The 19,215-nt window shown below is 35.6% G+C and overlaps 1 protein-coding gene across 3 annotated transcripts in view; it reads left to right on the top strand.

Annotated features, from left to right (window-relative positions):
• HSD17B4 (hydroxysteroid 17-beta dehydrogenase 4) overlaps positions 1 to 19,215 on the top strand; it is a 62,993-nt gene that overhangs the window by 37,153 nt on the left and 6,625 nt on the right. For all 3 annotated transcript variants that reach the window (XM_074532176.1, XM_005488434.4, XM_074532175.1), the window contains exons 18-22: positions 3,557 to 3,626; positions 7,627 to 7,733; positions 8,044 to 8,130; positions 10,465 to 10,554; positions 13,087 to 13,225. In XM_074532176.1, the coding sequence (XP_074388277.1) occupies positions 3,557 to 3,626; positions 7,627 to 7,733; positions 8,044 to 8,130; positions 10,465 to 10,554; positions 13,087 to 13,225 (493 nt within the window). The remainder of the gene's footprint in view (positions 1 to 3,556; positions 3,627 to 7,626; positions 7,734 to 8,043; positions 8,131 to 10,464; positions 10,555 to 13,086; positions 13,226 to 19,215) is intronic.

The following is a 19,215-nucleotide window of genomic DNA, read 5'->3' as shown; positions in this document are numbered from 1 at the left end:
AAAGGTACAAGTCTGGCAGTCAATTTGTTTCGACAAGTTGATATTACTTATCGACTTTGTTTCCTCCCCATGTCTATACATGTCTTAGTAAAGGCTGTGAAAATTTTTAATCCATTTGAAGTTCCCCAAAATGAAGATGTAGTTTTTTCTAATTGAGAGGCATTGTTAAGGGAAAGGCTTCTTGCATATTTGTTGTGCTACTGACAAGTGACTAATGTTTTGTGAAGTCTGTGTTGGAATATGTAAGTTGATACTGAATTGGAAAAACATTTGATATGGACAAACAGAAAGTGCATGAATAGTGAAGGGTGAGAAAGTTTTATGTACAGTTAATTACTTAAGTACTGTGCTAAATTTGAGTTCTTGAAACATCAACACTGCCATTTTAACTGGATATTTTCACTGTTTTTAATGTGAATGAGAGCCCTTTGGCACATGCAGATGAGATTGTGGATGTTTTCTTTACAAGATGGCTTGACTGCTCTTTGTCTTAAATAATCTATAAAAGCATACATATATACATGTCCATATCCATACATACAGGTATTCATATATACACACACCTTTACTTTGTAAGGTAAGCTTTTGGGTAGCGGTATTTTTCTGCCCAGTTAGAAGGGAAAATATGTGGATAGTTGGCTTCCTTTTTCATCAGCTTTACCACTGACCTTTATTACAGTCTGCAGGAAGACTTGAAAAATTGGCACTGACAGGCTTGATATCGCCTTTTCTTTTGTGATCTGTCAGAATTCCTAAATTGTTAGGAAATGAGACTTGACAGTTTGTGTTATTAACTGGAGAACTATTTAACCATATTATGACTGACTTCAGTCTAATGCTTTACATCAATTGATTCTTGTAATCTTTCAAGGATGCATCTTTGGTTGGTTGCTTGGGTTTTTGTTTTCATTTTCCCCCCTGTCCCCCAGAATGCTGTCACTTATGAAATATCCTTACTGGAGGAATATAGAAAGTAGAGCCAACAAGGCATTAAAGCAGTTACGTTTTCATGTTGACTGTAGTTTTTAAAATGAAGATTTACTGAAGATTGTGGTAAATACAATTTGTTGGCAGACCTAATTTGGCTGCACTGAATCTGAAAAAAAACCTATTGTAACTGTTTTATTGAGTTCTGCCTGTGTTTTTTCCAGCTGTGACCAGTGTCACTGTTATTATTAAAAATACAAAAAGACAAGTATCATTTGCCAGATTAATGCATCAGAATTTTAGTTAAATACATTGACCCGTTTAATTCTCTGAACTCAGTTGTTTTCTAATTGCTACATTTATTTTGTTAGCAAAGCACAAGTATTTTTTACTACAGTAAATTTGAAAGCCATTTGGTACAAGTATTGTCGCCCAAGTAGTGCTTATTATTACTCTAAATAAATAGTTAGTTCTTATTACAGTTTTAGTAAGCTGTGTAGCTAGATAGCTGCATAGCTAGATTAGAGATTTGGGCTTAACACAGAAATTTGTCTTTTTTCTTATGATCCACAAATTGAATTTTCCAGTACTGCAACTAAATGTTATTTAGCTAGAATTAAAATTTATTGCAACAGCTCTTTTGTGAAAAAAGCCTCCTGACAGCTTTTGTAAAAATTCAAATTAATTGAAGAATGACAGTAAGATCCTAGAATTTTAATTTAACTATGAAGTCCCTCAGTTATTTAATAATTTAGTATCTAGCGACATTTTTCTTGAGTAGCAATTTGCTGTTAGATTTCAGACTCTTTTGAAAGAAAACTTTAGTAATTAAGGGAGATAGCCTATTTCATAGAATTCTGTTGAAGAATTCTCTTTAGATTTTCAGATTTAAATTTACTTGTGTGAAAAGAAAGTATGGGTCTGTCTCTCAATAAACTATCTTTCATAGTGTTATAACTTTTACATATTCAGGAAATTATTTGCCCTCTCTTAAGTCTTTTTCTGGATCCCAAACACAGACCCAGCTGAAGTTCAGTCTTACACTAGTATAAAATTTCCAGTCTTCATTATTTTCCCAAGAAATTATACTATTAATTAGAAGATAATTGAAAAAAAAAAGTTATAATAAATACACATTTTTGGCAAAGATAAAACTACAGTTAGAAATTCCAGTTCCAATGTTGTCTTTTTTTTTCTGAAAGGAAAAGTGTTTCAAAACCAGTAAACAAATATGTGAACAGCCACGGAGAGATATTAGCTTACTGTTTGCCTTTCTAAGGTTTGCATGCTAATGCTATGGTGCAGTTTGTGATTTTCTACTTGCTGTTTTTAGTGTCTGGTTCCACCTCTCACAGAAAGCAGAGACAAGGTCTTTACATTCCATCTTAACTCAGGCTCAAAACACTTGCTGTATCAATGAAAATTGCTATGAGAATTAAGAGAGATGTAGAGCTTAGATAGGTTAAAGCTGTAGATAGGTGGAGAAATTACCCAAATATTAACAAATTAAAAAAGAAAACTCATGCATTGTGGTTTAAAATGATACAAGAGTTCAGAACATTTCTAGTTAGACTGTCTGCTTCAGACTTGATAAAAGAACAGTGTTGGGCATATATTGGAAAATTCTTCCTTTTGAGAATCTTTTTTTTCATCCTTCTCTTTGAGAAATCTGCTGTCTTCTTTCCTCCAAACAGAATTTAGTACAGTTTACCCTCCTTCAAATAAATACATACCATTTTTTATTGTCCTAGTTCAAAATGCTGGGAAAATTTTTTTCCTGACAATTTGTTCTAAAGGCCAGTAATGTGCTTCACTAAAATACAATTTGTTTTCAGTTTAAAAGCTTTTTTTCAATTAAATCTGTGTCCAATTTTTATATGTCATCATAATTAAGCTGCTAAATTCTTGGAATCTTCATTAATTAATGTAATGTACTAGGGAGTACTCCACTGTCATTTAGTCACTGGATTTCACTGTAATCTGTTGACCAGAGAAAAAGGTTTTATTTCAGAAATATGCACGGGTTGGCTTTTGATATCTCTCATAATATGAACTGCTGGTTGCTCTGCATGTACAGCAAATACAAGGTTTGATGATAAAGATGCTAAAGCTATACAGGGAAAGAAACCTGAAGTACTGCCGCCATATTCTTCATAGTTTCTCAGAGTTATTCACAGTATATAAAACACACTAAATCTGTGTTTCTCCACTTTTTTAGTAACAAAAGAGAATATTTAACATGAAGCAAAAGTCTTCTAGAAATCTTGGAGTGTTACTTTGGGGTATTGTTTGTTTTTGCTACTGGGGTCAGCTACCCATGAATCTGCTATGAGAGAAGTATATCATAATTTAAAAGGAAAGAAAGGATATTTCTGATCCCCATAAGATGAATCTGTTGTTGGAAAAACATGATAGTGTGTTTGTATGTTATTAAAAAAATTCATATATGTACTTCTGTTTTACAGTGTGAATAAATTTGTCAAAGAAAACAGTAATAATTAGTTTCATTTTACATGCCTTGTTGTGGAGTATATTATATAAGGACAATAGTTTGTGATATGTTTTTTAATCTGTCATGAGTTTCTGGGTGTCTTCTGCTGTTCTTCAGACTCCTTCTCTGTTTCTGCAGGCTGCCTTGTATCGGCTGAGTGGGGATTGGAATCCTTTACATGTGGATCCAAGTTTTGCTGCTCTTGGAGGTGAGCTGATGTGGATACCATTGTGTTAATATTGGGATGAAGGATAATGTAAATGTATTTTTAATCTGTTTTTCATGATGTACATTTTTCACAACCTGGAAAAGTAGTGCTTGTTTTATAACTGTTCCTAGAGTCACCAATTAAATAACTTCTAAGTTCTACATGACACTTCAGTTTGAAGCATTGCTTCTTGTAGCTAGAAATGGGGCGTGGTGCTTGGATTTTACTTAAAATGGAAACATACTTCTAATTTATTTTCCTTAAGATCTTGTTTGTTGCCACTGTGCTGTTTTTACAATGTTTGTTTCATAAGCAGAAATAATTGACTATCAAAGTTTCCAAAGGAATCCCATAAATTCTCTAATATGTGTTTCTTTCCATTTGAATAATTTGAAGATTATGTGGGTCTCAGTGGAACTTTTTCTTTTTCAGTGTAGCCTTCTCTATCCCAGTAAATCCAGGAGGGCAGGAGAGAGGGAGCTTGTTAGCACTGCTTTCCTATAAGATTGCTTAACTACACCTCTTGCTAGTGCATTAGCTTGTTAATTTACATAATTCTACATACCAAAGCACCAGATCAGAGACTGCATTAACTAATTCTTGAAGAGATGCAATTAATGAAAAGGGATGTTTTCTTGAAATCGTGTAGTAAAGTTATTTTTTCAGACATATTTTCAGGCCTTGTAAGTAGTATAGTTTGATTACTGTGGGCAGGCAGCAATTCAATTTACGTAAGAAATTTTCCTGAATATGTGTGGTATCATCATAAACATTACATGAGACTACTAATCTATAATAATGAGTCTGCAGTTTCCTGATGAATTTCTTTTTGATATGCAAGTATCACTGGATGGTGTTCTTATCAAGATAAATAGAGCAGAGCTATGCTTTCTTGTTCAGATCACACATAACATTCGCAAATTATCTTTCATAAATGCATACTAATTGGTTTGTTAACTCAGTTTTGTATAATTCTATGTAAATTTGTGTTCATAAGTAATGATTGTCAAATACTAGAGTTTAAGAAGAGATTTCCCCGGTTTGTTAAAGCATTCTGTTTGCTTATGATGTTGATTTTTTAATGATGGTGATGGAGTTGAGAAATGCGTGTTTATAATTGAAAACTCAGTGTTTGGAATAATAGTGATGATAATACATTAAATACCTTACAATAGAAGAGAAGTAAAAATCCTCTGCCTGCTCAAACAAAGAGCACTGGCACATAGAGAAAATGAAATTAATACTGTAGAGAAGATATCCTTTTGTCTCAACATAAAACTGCCACACCGGATTTTGGAACTATGAAAGTTCCAAAATACCCTACCTATACTAAATGCAAGTACTGTCAAAGAAGAAATGACTGTAGGGATAGTCCACAAATTTTTTTTCTAGGTGTGCAAATGTTTTTTTTCCTTCACATCTATTCACACACCTTCTTGTCATGTAACAATCTCTCTTTTACTGGTTCTCACCAGTGTGCATGGGAAACAAGCATTCAGCATAATGCATTCCAGTCATTCCTGGATTATTGTTAAGACTTGCTGTGGGTAATATTTCAGAAGACATAAAGCACATGAAAACACCTGTTTGTATTCTTGGGCCTTTATTCCTGCATCTTGTGTTTCCAGATACTAGAAAGCAATATTTACTTTCATTTTGTTTCAGTCTAGATACAAAGTAATAGAATTTTGCTCATGGAATTTTTCTTTGAGTATTAGTTTTATAAAGAAAACACTGGGAGAAATAGGATTGGGTATACCTGAGTTCTGAATAGAGTGGGTGGTTTCTGGTTTTTGCATAGTGAATTGAACTGAGTTTTTAAAGAGCTAGATGTCACTATAACATTCTGAATGAGAGGTACTGAAAACTGAGGTTGTTACAATAGTGCAGTAATCTGACTGCATGGTAACTTTGTGCTTTCAGAACTGGGCCCATTGTATACAAAATAGAGTGCTATTAAAAGTGTACATACTCGAATATTTTGTGGGAAAGAAATGACAAAGTGATCAGGTTAAAATACTTAGAGTGAGAAAACAGACTCATATTCCTCTAAGCCTGTCATTCTGACATATCTTCTAATGTAATGTGACAAAATTTCTCTTTCTCACCCATAATTCTGCTAGACTTATCTTTCCTTTGGTGTCATAATTCCCATCTTTCCCAGCATTGAATCTTCCATGGCTTCAGCTTGCAACTAGTTACCACGCAGGCACTTGCTCATTCCTTATCTCTCCCCTCCCTGTTTTTCCTTTCGCTTCCCTTTCCTCTCCCACCCCCACTCCCGGTGGGGTGGAGAGTAGAGTTGCAGAGAAAAATAGGTAAAACTTGTGGGTTGATATAGGAACACTTTAATAACCGAAGCAAAGTAAAATATTACATTAATAATACTAATGCTGCTGCTACTACTACAAATAATAATGAAAAGAACAGAGAAGAAGTGAAGAGTAAAACAAGAGAAACAAGAGCACAACACATTTGCTTATCATCTGCTGACTGATGCCCAGCCTGTCTCCGAGCCCTGATCAGTAGCTCCTGGCCAGCTTCCCCCAGTTTATATCCTGAGCATGAGGTTCTGCCACCTCTTTGGTGGTGGATCACAGGTCACGGAAGAGTGTTTGGCATATCTTAGACACTATTTAGCAACAGCTGAAACGTCAGTGTATTTTCAGCATTACTGTCAAACTAAATTCAGAGCACAGTGCTGTAAAAGCTACTAGGGAAGAAAATTCATTATAGCCCAGCCAAAGCTAGGATGGTGTCCTTGTGGCTTTTTTATTTCTGTCTTGATGGTAGTTTCTTTTTCTTTTTCTTTTTCTTTTTCTTTTTCTTTTTCTTTTTCTTTTTCTTTTTCTTTTTCTTTTTCTTTTTCTTTTTCTTTTTCTTTTTCTTTTTCTTTTTCTTTTTCTTTTTCTTTTTCTTTTTCTCTTTTCCCTTTTCCCTTTTCCCTTTTCCCTTTTCCCTTTTCCCTTTTCCCTTTTCCCTTTTCCCTTTTCCCTTTTCCCTTTTCCCTTTTCCCTTTTTCCTTTTCCTTTCCTTTTTCCTTCCCTTCCCTTTCCCTCTTCCCTGCTGGCTAGACTTTCTCCTGTCTTCTCTTTTCTTGTTTGTTTTGCTTTGCTTTTGGTTTTTCTTCCAGCTGTTGTCCCTTGAGAGAACATTTTGTGCTGTGTACATGCAATGAGAAGTTATTAAGAGTTCAAGAAAAACAGACTCTGGCAGACAGCAGTAGCTATAAGTTCTGGGCAAGACAACAAGTTTCAGTGCCAAAGCTGGACAGCTCTGTCTGGATTCCATGGGCTGTTGCAAGTGTGATCAGTTACTGTTTACCTGACTTGTCAGGTCAGAACAACCTGTTAAAGGAATCAGAATATACAAGCAGCATCTTTATAACTTAGCAGTTGCATTTTAGCAAATCTGAGGCCAGTTGTCAAAGGTTTATTTTGTCAGATTTTGACAGTAGTGGAAAAAGATGCAACACTAATATAAAGCTTATCCTCTGCCAAGGTTGTGAATAAAGGTAAATTAGTCCTAAAGCCAGCATTGTATTAGAAGACTTTGGCCAACCATGAATAGGAATTCAAAACAGGAAGTATCAAATAATCTTAGTATTGCCACTTTTTAATGATTACAGCACCTCTTACCCTGAATGTACATACTTACATTTAACTGCATGTCTGATGTGCCTGTGCATGCATACTAAAACAGATAATCTCCTTATTTTTCCTTTTGTCACCTCTACAGACAGAGAATAATTCTACTTCTGGGTCTCATAGAGCACATGCATTGCTAAGAGTGCAGCTTGTCACCAAGCACTTTTCTTTGTCCAAAAGTAGAAGAAATAATAAATAGTAACAGATACTTTTTTGTTGAGATAAATTAGGTTAAAAAAAAAAGGATTAAGAATACTAATGGAGGAAAATACTATGATTACGGTATAGCAATTCATAGAAGCTGCATTTAAGGTCCTAATGTAAAAAATGCTAAAATGTTACCTCTTTAATAGGATTTAAGAAGCCTATACTTCATGGACTATGCACCTTTGGGTTTGCTGCCAGGAACGTTTTGAAGCAGTTTGCAAATAATGATGTGAAGAGATTCAAGGCAATCAAGGTCTGTGTGTTCATTCTTTGCAGTAAATTTTCTGGATTTTTCTATTTTAGTGCCAAAAGAAATCTTAAGTGTGGGAGGAGTCTTTCATGATGTGTTAATTGCCAGAATTGCTTTTACTTACAGCTGCATGCATTTTAATGCCTCTGTCTTCTATGTTTGTTTAAATATATAGGCTTTCTACATTGATAGTTGACTTAATTTTCCTCTTTTTTTCATTTCAGTAGAGCCAATGTGTTTAAGCTTTGCATTTATATATAGCAGACAAATATTTTCACAACCCCTCTTTTTTTTTTTCTTTTTTTGCTTTTAGGTTCGCTTTGCGAAGCCAGTCTATCCAGGGGAAACTTTACAAACAGAAATGTGGAAGGAAGGAGATAGAATCCATTTTCAGACCAAGGTCAGAGTAATCTCTTCACTGTGGGCTTCAGAGGAAGATGTGTTCGTTAAAAGAGTGGGGATATGAGGGGAGCAAGAAAGGATGACTCATTAAGCAGCACACCCTTGGCAAAGGGTTTGTAAAGAAATGAAGTAAATATAATAGAAATAGTCTTACTTACTTTAAGGTGTCACTAGGATTCTAATAGAAGTACTGTTATAATCATAGGACTTAATACCCTCCTGTAAAAGGAGCACTCTTTTCATTGTTTTGTATTTTTTGTGTTTTTCCACTGGGGAGAATAAAAATAATAAAAAAAGCAGTCATCCTCAGGTCATCATAGTGTGTAGTTGTTTTGTCTAGTTACTCATAACTATGTATTCATCTTTTTTTTAGCATTTATTTATGTTAATCAGCTCTTAACAGTTTATGCATGTAAGTGTGCTGCAGATTTAGCTTAGATTGGGAACTTAAGCTGCAGCTATACAGAGCAACTTCCTATAAATGGAAATTTCATAGCAGTTGAACATAGTAACTACAATAAAACAGTGTTTACACTTTTTTGAGATCTGGGTTTGCTTTATTCTATATTCTGCTAGTAGTGTTGTCTCCATGTCATAGGGTACTTGGTGGGAACTAAAGGTAAATGAAACTCCAGATAAAGGGCAAAAAGTAAAATTGAATGTCATCACTTATGTAGCATCATATGACATTTTTGCTTTCTTTGCCTCTGATTTGATACTGGTATTTGTCAATATTTGCTTTGGCATATGCAGTGAGAGTTACATTGCTTTGATGGCCAAAGCTTTGCAGCCTCATCTCCATAAAAATGCAGCCAGCTCTTCCAGCTCTTGATTAATGAGTAGGGCAGCAGGTATAGCTGCAGCTGCAAGGAGCATTGGGCAGGCAAAATCAAACAAGGAGAGTCATCATAGGAACAGAGGAATGCTGTATTCATACAGCTTTCTGGGATGTGCATGGTGACTGAAGGAGGCAAATTTTTTTTGCAGATCTGATGGGTGGTAGCAGCTACAGAATTTCAGGATGGTAACAATGTAGAGATTACTTTGTACAAAATCTCAATTTATAATTATTAGTAGCAAATGAGGTAGTTTGTGCCTCAAGTAAGCTTTGAAAATTACTGTAGCTATACTTAAAAGGTTTGTTCACTCAATCTAGAATTCATATATCTACTTTTGATGGTTTCCATGTACCATGTTAGTTAATAGAGTTCATAATATGCTTCCAAGCCCTTCCATATTTGTATGCTGGGTGAGTTGTTCTGTTGTGTTTAAAGGCAAAATTTGTAATTGTGCTTGGTTTAGTAATTGCTAATATGTAGAGTTTTGGTGAATTTTGCTAAGGATTTTTCTTCCACAACTTTGGAGTAACTGATTTTGGATAGAAATTACAAGGTTTAACAGGATTATAGTAAACCATCTTAAACAGTTATGAGGTGGAGTTATGAGGTGTGCAGAATTTTGTTTCTTACTGCATGTTGTATTTGTATGAACTCTGGTTAAATCAAACTACAGATAGACTTAAAGTTTTGAGAGGGTGGTTTGAATCCATTTTCAGCATTGTCTGAAGTGCAGTGGCAGCTGGGGACAAGCTGTCAGGCATTATTTGAGTAACAGTTAACGTAGTCCAATAAACTAGGTTGTGGTACTTGATGTTTCTCCAGTTTGGCTATTTGTCATACACTTCTCTATATGCATTATCAGACTTCTGTTAGCTGCCATAAGTCAGTAGGGTTTGTCAACATCCCTCAAAGAGAAAATACCAAATTGAAACCTTGAAGGTAGCTATTTAAAAAAATTTGAAGTAACTATTTCAAAAAATTAAACTGGGGGAAATTCAGGCATTTTTCATGTTTCTTTTTGTTTGCAATCCTTAAAAAGCTGTTTCTAGTGCAAGTTGAAGTATAAGGCACGTGGAGATAGTGAAATTGTCTAAATGGACTCTTGACAACTGAATGTCTACCTCAAGGAAAAACATTTTAGAGCAATGTCTTTCTAAGAACTATTTATGAAGAAAGATAGACAATAACTTGTAACACTGGAGGTAAATAAGGTTCTTCAACTGTTTTGTGAGCAGAACACCAGCAATATATTTTGGTACAATTTCTCCAGAGGAAAATAATTATTTTGCTTGAAGAGCTGTTTGGAAACATATTATAACAATTTGCCTCAAGACTACAGCACATTTATGAAGTGGGTTTTTTTCACTCTGTAACTTATATGTTATCTCATTACATGTCTGATTTTAAAATATCAGGAATACTCCTTAGATGCCCTTCTTTTGTGACTTTCTGCAGATAAATCACCTCTTTAATGTATTTTTCCCCCACTACAGGTCAAGGAGACGGGAGAAGTTGCCATTGCAGGGGGCTATGTGGATATAGTACCAGCCTTGGAAAAGCCTTCTGCTCGAGAGCCTCTGAGGGTAGGTGGAAGCAATGGAAGTCTTAACTTGAAGAGAAGCATAGTTGGGCTTTATTTTGATGAAAAACACAGGAAAAATACTTAGGTCCCTTACCAATCTTATTTGCAGTATTCAGAGGAGTTACGAGTTCAGAGATGTTAACATGTACGTTGTTTAGGCTGCAGATGTTAATTGATCTGTTTGAGAGGCAAATTTCAGTTGTTTACACTGGATGCTGATATTTGATGTGCTTGATGCTAATGGATCTCTCAGGATAAACGTTGTGCTGTATTATTACAAAACAAGGAAGGGCATGTGCCAATGACTGCCACGTTTTGAGCACTTGCATAGCTCAAAATATAAATTACTTAACATAATTTGGATGTGTAACTGTAGAACAATGTTTTTCATATTATTTTGTAGATGTTGAAGATCACACTCTGTGTAGGATGTAAAAGTGTGTGACCTTTCTCATTTTTTTCAGAGACACAGGGAGAGGGGCAAGAAGGCATTAGCATGAGTGAAAATGACATAATGTACTCACAGAAAAGAAGTGTCGTCATTGAATCATTTTGAAATAAGACTCTGAGAGCTGTTAGTACATGTGGTTAGGCCTGGCACACAACATGCTCTTTATACTGTGTATACCTAAAAAAAATCCTCAGCATGCATGCATACCTTAAGCCTCTGGTACTGTACTTGCCACAAAACACAGAATTGTATATGCAATAATGAGGATGACCCTAATGTGGTCTAAAAGTGACTTAAGGCAATGCATATTTGTTGTTTATTATTAAGGCAATGCCTTAGTAAACTGTTATTTTTTCCCCATTGATTCCTGCATGCAAACTATGAAATATTAATGCTTTGAAGTTTATGAAATGCTGAGATTGTGACATTCATATAAAGCTTTTAATCACAGAATGAGGAATATTGGGTGATACTTGGGCTGCATCCAAAGCAGCATAGCCAGCAGGTCAAGGGATGGGATTCTGCCCCTCTGCTCTGGTGATACCCCACATGGAACACTGAATCCAGCTCTGGGGATCCCAGCTCAGGAAGGGCATTGACCAGTTGGAGTGAGTCCAGAGGAAGGACATCAAGAAAATGAGGGGATTTGAGCACCCTTCCTATGAGAAAAGGCTAAGAAAATTTGGTTTGCTCAGCCTGGAAAAGAGAAACCGCAGAGTGACCTAGTTGTGGCCTTTTATTACCCAAAGGGAGACAAAGAGGAGCTTTTCACAAGAGTGTGTAGTGACAGGATAAGGGGGAATGGATTCAAACTAAAGAGGCTAGGTTTAGATTAGGTCTTAAGAAGAAATTCTTTACTGTGAGGTTGGTTAGGCACTGGAACAGGTTTCCTAGAGAAACCAGCAGGCTGTGGCTGCCTCATCCCTGGAAATGTTGAAGGCCAGGCTGGATGGGGCTTGGAGCACCTTGGTCTAGTGAAAAATGTCCCTGCCCCTCAACAGGGGGTTAGAACTAGATTATCGTTAGGATTCATTCCTATTCAGGCCATCCTATGATTCTGTGTTTTATCCAGGAACCTGTTTCTTTTTGCTGCTTGTATTTAATCTTCTAAGACATTCTAAATTGTTGAATGAAGTTCAAAGCTTAGAACTTTTTTGAACCACTCAGATTTTCTTTTTTAAAAAAAAACTTGGCAGAACGGGTGTTCTTCTTTAAGCTTACTCTGAGAAATTAGGGTGCTTTGGCAGAAATTTGCTGGCAGGGTCAGACACCCACCAGGGGAAACCAGCCTGACTGTGTGAAGCTTGGCAAATTTAAAGACCATTGGGAACCCTTTAATATAATGGAAAATGTTAGGTTTAACCAAAGAGGTCACAAAATAGCAGCCTGAGGAGTCTTGTGTTCTGCTCTACAGGTAGGCACAGCAAACAACTAAAGCTCTGAGACTTTCTTTGCTCCAGTTCCAGTTAGACAAAAAATGTCAGTGAAGTAGCTTCCCTAAAGTGAAGCCTTTTATCCAGTAAAAATATTTGTTAAAAGAAACACATTGAAAGGCTTGCGAAATAATGTGCTTGGAAAAGTTGGAAATGTACATGTAGCTGATCCCACTGTTAAATTTTTTCTCCACCAGAGTTCTGACTGTATTCATAGTGCACTATGGTTTTAACATTTTTCATGTCAAAGTAAAAACACTGGGGTTTTTTGTTCTGAAAACTAACATAACATTCACTGTAGAAAAAGTGGCAGTGGTTATCATCCAAAGGAAAAAAAGGGCAATTTAGAAGCTCTTAGAGCACTAATTCAAAAACATTGTCTCAAATTGTAATGATAAATGACAAAAACTATAAAAACAAAATTTGAAAAAAATTTAAATGAAAATTTGAAATGAAGCATTTTTTGCTTGAATGTATTCTTTAGTGCTGAGGGTAGCTAGAGGTGATTATTTTGTGGCAGAAAAAATCTCAGTTGGATTTAATAATTCTGATGTAGATAGTTAAAGCTTTGCATGCTGGAAAGTGACATGTTCAGTACCTTTTAACAAGGTTTCAATTTTAAATTCTTCATACTTTCTTTTTTTTAAAGGCTGGAGGGCTGCAGAGTAACCTTGTGTTTGAAGAAATTGGTCGCCGTGTAAAAGAGATGGGAAATGAATTGGTAAAGAAAGTAAATGCCGTATTCCAGTGGGACATCACTAAAGATGGAAAAACAGCAATGCAGTGGAGTAAGTTGTGGTGTTTATGTGATACCCCAATGCATTTTTGTTATGGAGTGGGATTAATTGTAATCATTCCAGTTACCTGATAGCTTGGAACTAAGTGTAGCGTAATAGATGAGTATTCAGTGGGACCTACAGGTCTGAATGCATTCTGGGTGGACAAATGACAAGGAGGTCAGATAAACTTTGCAGGTACTACTCTTTCAAGGAACATTCTTCTGTAACTTGCCTATTAAAATGTAGGCATAGGTTACATCATCCTTTAGAACTTCAGTGCATTTCTATTTACACTTTCCAGATTGGATTGCCACTGCACTTAGGAAAGCATGCTAAATTAGCCTAGTAGGAGTGTTACAGTAATTAGTCTGCTGGTGATGTACATGCTAACTGATCTAAAACAAATAAGTAATTATTTCTACTGCATTGTTCTTGTCACTTCAGTGAAAAACGTAGCCCAATTTGTTTCCATTTACACTTTCTGAGATCAAGGTTTAATGGAGGCTTAATCATGATTTCCCATCATTTAAGCATGGGACTGATTGATGATGAGAAGCTACAGCCTGTAATAGCAGTGGCTCACAGCAGAAGTTTTTTCTGATAAAATGAATAATAGAATTATGTGATCTGATGGGGGAAAGCTACTTCCTCAAAAACCTTTTCTTCTTAAGTTCTCCTTTGTTCTCTTTATAAAGATATGTATATTTGAAAACAACCCTAAATCTCCTTTTATTAATTAGATAGATTTTTTTTATCTTTGGAATTTCTTTTCTGGTTTTTTTTGTTGTTTTTTTGTTTTGTTGACTTGTCTAGTGCTTTATTGGTGGAGTGTAAAGATTTTTCCAAAAGGAAAAAGCTTACTGAGGTTGTAACTTCCAGGCCTTTTTGTGGGGAAATGAAAGTCTGGGTCAAGCCTGTTGCTTAGACTTCATTTTGTTTGATCTCAGTGGTTGGATGTAGTCAAAAGAGTTTTGGAGGGGATGCAGGTGAAGGGGCTGCTCTTTGACAGGCTGAGAGGGGAGACTCACAGTAGGTCAGATCAGGTCTGCCATTATCTTCTGTTTTGTACACTGTGACTTATTTTAAACTATTGTTGAGCAATTTAGAAACCTATCATTTTACTTAATCCTTTCCTAATGTTGACCAGTAGAGATTCTGAGTAGCAAGACTGCTGTTAAGTTTCAGGAAAAATATTATACAGAGATTGATCACGATAGTTGTGTTCTGCTTGCCTTGCTTTTTAAGCAGTTTTTGAGGGCTAAAGAGTGATTTCTGTTTGGATAGAAGTTAATAAATATGAATATATGTGTGGGTCTTATGCAAACTGATTGCCTATACATCAAAATGAGGCAAGGGAAATACTGAATAATCCAACTCAGACGTTCTGTCTTAAAATTCATTACTGCTCTTAATCATTTCTATTGTCTGCACTTTTCCATTTTTGCATGAAGTAATTTAAATTACAGACATGGTTAGAACTTTGAGAGAAGGCATATGAAGTTTTACTTGTGTTCTTGCTTACGTTTGTAGGTGATAATTAGAAGTCTGTTGGTTAAACTCCTGAATACTTGAAGTGGAAACTTGTATTTGTTGAGAAACACTGTACTCCACATCAGTCCTGTCCATTGTTTCATGTGTCGCTAAATTTGATACAAGTGATGGTCATGTTTATAATGACAACTAGAAAACTTTTTCAGGTTGACTGATCATTTGCATTAACTTTGGAATTGCTTTATTGATCACCTAAGTTCAATATTATGTATGTCCAGAGAACAGAGGGACAAGTCAATGGAGGAGAAATCTGCTGAGGGGTGTTTCAAGATATGAATAAAATTTCTCATGCAGTAAGAAGTTCTGAAACTGCAAATTGCTGAATGCAGAACAAGCACACTGAGATATTTAGGCCTGAGCACTGCCCTTACTTGCCTCATGAGATCACACTTTATTAGAGGGAAAAGAGGTGAATGTTTTGGCTATTGTATTCAGATCAAGAGAGTGCTCCTGCTTCGAATAAATCAATAGTCAGCCTTTTGTCCTCTCCTGCTTCTCCTACTGAAGCAGTAGGAAGAAGGTACTGCTTTCTTCCTGTTCATATGTCTCTAGCTAAAAGGAATAAAATAGACATAGCTTTTGTTTGTCTTGTTCCCTCTGCTACTGTTGCAGTGACAATTTTCTGTACTATTATATGCATTTGGAAAAAAACTTAAAGATCCCTGTGGGATTGAGGCTGGAGGAGCTAATCTAATATACTTAAACATTTCCTGTTGCTGACTGCTATTAAGAGCTGAAATGAAACTTTTCCAGAAGCTTGGAAAAGTTACTGTCAAAATTTTTACAGTGTGGTCAGTTCCTTATGAAGTACTGTAGTCTCTGTGGTGTAGTAAATGTGTAAGGCTGAAGGTAAATATCTAGGTGACCCAGCAGGATGTCTGTAGGAAACGTTGTTTACTTTTCCTTTTGGGAGTATTGGTATGCAAATACTTCCTTTGTGTATCACTTTTTTTGAAAGAGCTTTGTGTCATCCTATTTCTGTATTTGTGTTTTTCTGAATATTTTTGTGTGCCTTTAGATTTCAAGTACTTTCTGGATGAAGAAAACAGGAGTTGGTTATTACTAAAAAATAATTAGACTGCTACAAATAACCTAAATATTAAAATTTCATATTGTCAATATGAAAATAGTTAAGAAAACTCACTAGCAGAATTTTAGGAGTTATGACAACTGTAGTATCAACCTTCACTGTTTTTCCCTACATGGAAAAAGAGCCTACTGTTGTTGATGTCTGTTTAACTCCAATGGCATATTTTTAATGGCAAGCTATATATGTATCTGCATGATTAAATTTTTATTTGGGGAATATTGGAAAACACTTCCCTGCCATTAAAAGGCGTATATCCAAAAAAACATAAAGCAAAAGGCCTTCAGAGGCAAGTACCTGAGTTTTATAAGCAGTTCCCAACTTAATTTTTTTTGCATGTTTGCATATGTTGCATTGTTATTCAGTATTCAGGTTGTCTTTTCTACCAGATGCTGGTATAATTCATTTTCCATGGTAAGTGCAGAAGAAGATGGAAGTTTGTGAGTTTACATTCCAAGGAAGACAGCTTTCTTGAAGTTAGGATATTCTCAATAATGTAAAAGATTTCTGACTTTATGTGATTTTTGCAAGATCTCTGTATGGTCATCAGCAAGACTTTTGTAATGCGGATGAGCAATGATAGTCAGTTTGGAATATATAACACAATTCCATTTTCTCACTGGAATGCTTGACTTTGAGTTTTTAATGTAAGGTAAGCTTCTGCATGCAATTAGAAATTTTAGTCTTTGTCAAATTGATTTTTTACTTTAAAAACTGATGATGACAGTACAATGTTATCTTTGCTATAGCTTGAGTTTATTTCTGTGTCACTATTTTGACTGGTTTTCAAAGATGATTCAGATTTTAATGTTACTTGACTCAATTAGTAGAATTGCAGTTCTTTACTGTACATTTAAATTTGGCCTGGTGGTTATTAGTTGATCTTCTGTGTACAAAAATTTTAAATAATTTTTGTAAATGTTATGCTGCTAGATTAGATAAATTCTGAATTATCTTTCTCTCTTCTCTAAGTAAAATTGCCATTTTGGAGGGTCAATCTCATAATGTATATAGCTACAAGAATGCCAAAAGGAAAACATGACATTAAAATCAATTCACAATTTGGTTCACATAGCTAAATATTACATACTATTTCAGTGTATGGTCAAAATTCTTGACAAGTTATCACTGAAACAAGTTGTGTATGAGGAGGAATATTATTTTGGCTGAGTTTTTTGTTTTAAGCTGTACCTTGATGTTAATTAATTAACAATCTATCTTTTTTTAGGCCTCTCTTTGTAAGGGCCTCCTAGGCCTTTACAAACAGTGCTTCTACTTCTTTTGGGCTACCTGATAGGCCTCTTTCTCTTATTTAACTGGATATAGTTGTTCTGTCTTGATTTAATTTTTTGACTTGTCACTTTTACACAGCTTTGTGCTTTTGTGAAGAGTGCAGCCGTTGACAGTGCTGGCAACAGTCTGGGCCCTGCAGCCCGTTGCTCCCTTACTCAATGGTTGTAGCTCCAGCATCTTCTGCTGATGTCCTTCGGCCTCTTCAGATCTGGGAAGGGAGCAGATAAGAGAAGGCAACCGCCGCAGCACGAGTGCTGTGTCCATTTCTGGGCCCTTCAGTCCTGGAGAGACTTTGAGGTGCTGGAGTGTGTTCAGAGAGGGGCAGTGGAGCTGGGAAAGGATCTGGAGCACAAGCTCTGTGAGGAGCAGCTGAGGGAGCTGGGTCTGTTTATCCTGGAGAAAAGGCAGCTCTGTGGGGACCTTACAACTCTCTACAGCTGCCTGCAAAGAGGTTGTAGCCAAGTGTGGGTCAGTCTTTTTTCCCAGGGACCTCAATCATGGGATGGCGATGTTGGATATCAGGAAGAATTTATTCATGGAAAGAATGGGCTGTCCTGGGAGGTGCTGGGGTCGCTGTCCCTGCAGTGTTCAAGAAATAACTGAGTGTGGCACTCAGTGCCATGGTCTAGTTGTCATGGTATTGATCAGTTAAAACTTGGACTTGAGATCTTTTCCAACCTTAATGATTCTCTGATTCTGTGAAATTTGTTCTTGTGTATGCAATCAATCTTTCAAACTTTAGGGAAACAAAAAGTTTTTTTATTTTACTATATTTACATTTATTTCTAGTGTTCTAACTGCAACTGTGACATTTTGATCTCTGCTTTCTGCAGTAAACCAGGATTTTTAGAAGTCAAGTGAAATTTGTGAATTGAATGTGGCTTTTGATGGTACAGAGAGACATCTTTGTGGAGGCACTAGTATTATGACAATAGTCTATTTAACCAGCAGTGGGCCTTTCCTTATCTGCAGTTTCTCTGTGGATGGTGTGAAGCCATGAAGAGGTGTAGAGCAATTGACTGTGCATGCAGGATGTGAGATTTTGGACAGCTCATCTGCTGTGTAAACAATGTTGAACTGTAATGCCTGACAACTGGCCTTAATTAGTGGTATTTCTGTATAAAAACAAGCTGTTCTAGTTCAAGAGGATGCTGAAAATCCTTTTAAAAGAGATAAAGCAAGTATCAATATCACAGAAATAACTGTAGTGGTACTGAAACTATTTTCACTTTTTAACAAAAACCTTAATTGATAACCCACCACTGCTTTTTCCAGTTTTCTTCACTACCTAAAGCATACTTTGCTCTCTCCTGCATTATGTATTACTATACAACAATAGCCTTTTTTTCAGGCATTATAATTTTTTTATTTTATTTTTAGAGTTAAGGTTTCATTTCAACTTTGCTTTCCATAGAGAAAAGCTAATGCTGTTGAGATCTGTTGGCTGATAGTTAATGGCAATCCAGAACAGCACTTCGAAGAGTTTGCCCATCCGTTGCTTTTCTTCATATTTCTGAAGTTAGTGCTGAAGGCAGGAGATGTTTCTGTTCCTTTCCAGTTCTCAGAAGAATGGAACTTTGTTATGAGAACTGGGCAGAAATTGTTACATGTAGTTGGTTGTGAACAGCTGATAAATTAAAGTGAAATTGCTCAATAATTCATGATGCAATATGACTTCAGGCAATGAAGAATACCTGTTTTTATTTGGTTAGCAGTTGAGTCTTTTATTGCCCTTACTTATCCACTGTAAAGCAGAATAAAACACAAACCAAACTTTAAAAAGTCTGATTGGTAATATTTTTCTTCTAGAAAGGGTGAGGCACTCTTCAAAGTAAAAAAAAATTTTTTTTTTTTTTTTACTTTACTTCAAATATTAGGTTTTTAGGTTTTTGGCAACCTGCTATAAAATGTCAATATCTACTGTTTTATCTAGTGTTTTGACTCCTATATATGTGAATTTTCTCCTATTTTTATTTTATCTCTGACAACATCATCTTTTTGATGATAATAATTAATAAATTTTAATTAATGTAATAAAACATCTAAGTATCGAAGTAAAAGCAAAAAT

Source organism: Zonotrichia albicollis, chromosome Z, assembly GCF_047830755.1.
Source record: "Zonotrichia albicollis isolate bZonAlb1 chromosome Z, bZonAlb1.hap1, whole genome shotgun sequence".
Classification (NCBI taxonomy): domain Eukaryota; kingdom Metazoa; phylum Chordata; class Aves; order Passeriformes; family Passerellidae; genus Zonotrichia; species Zonotrichia albicollis.
Note: the sequence above shows the minus strand (reverse complement) of the source record. Positions and strands in the feature narration are given on the sequence as shown.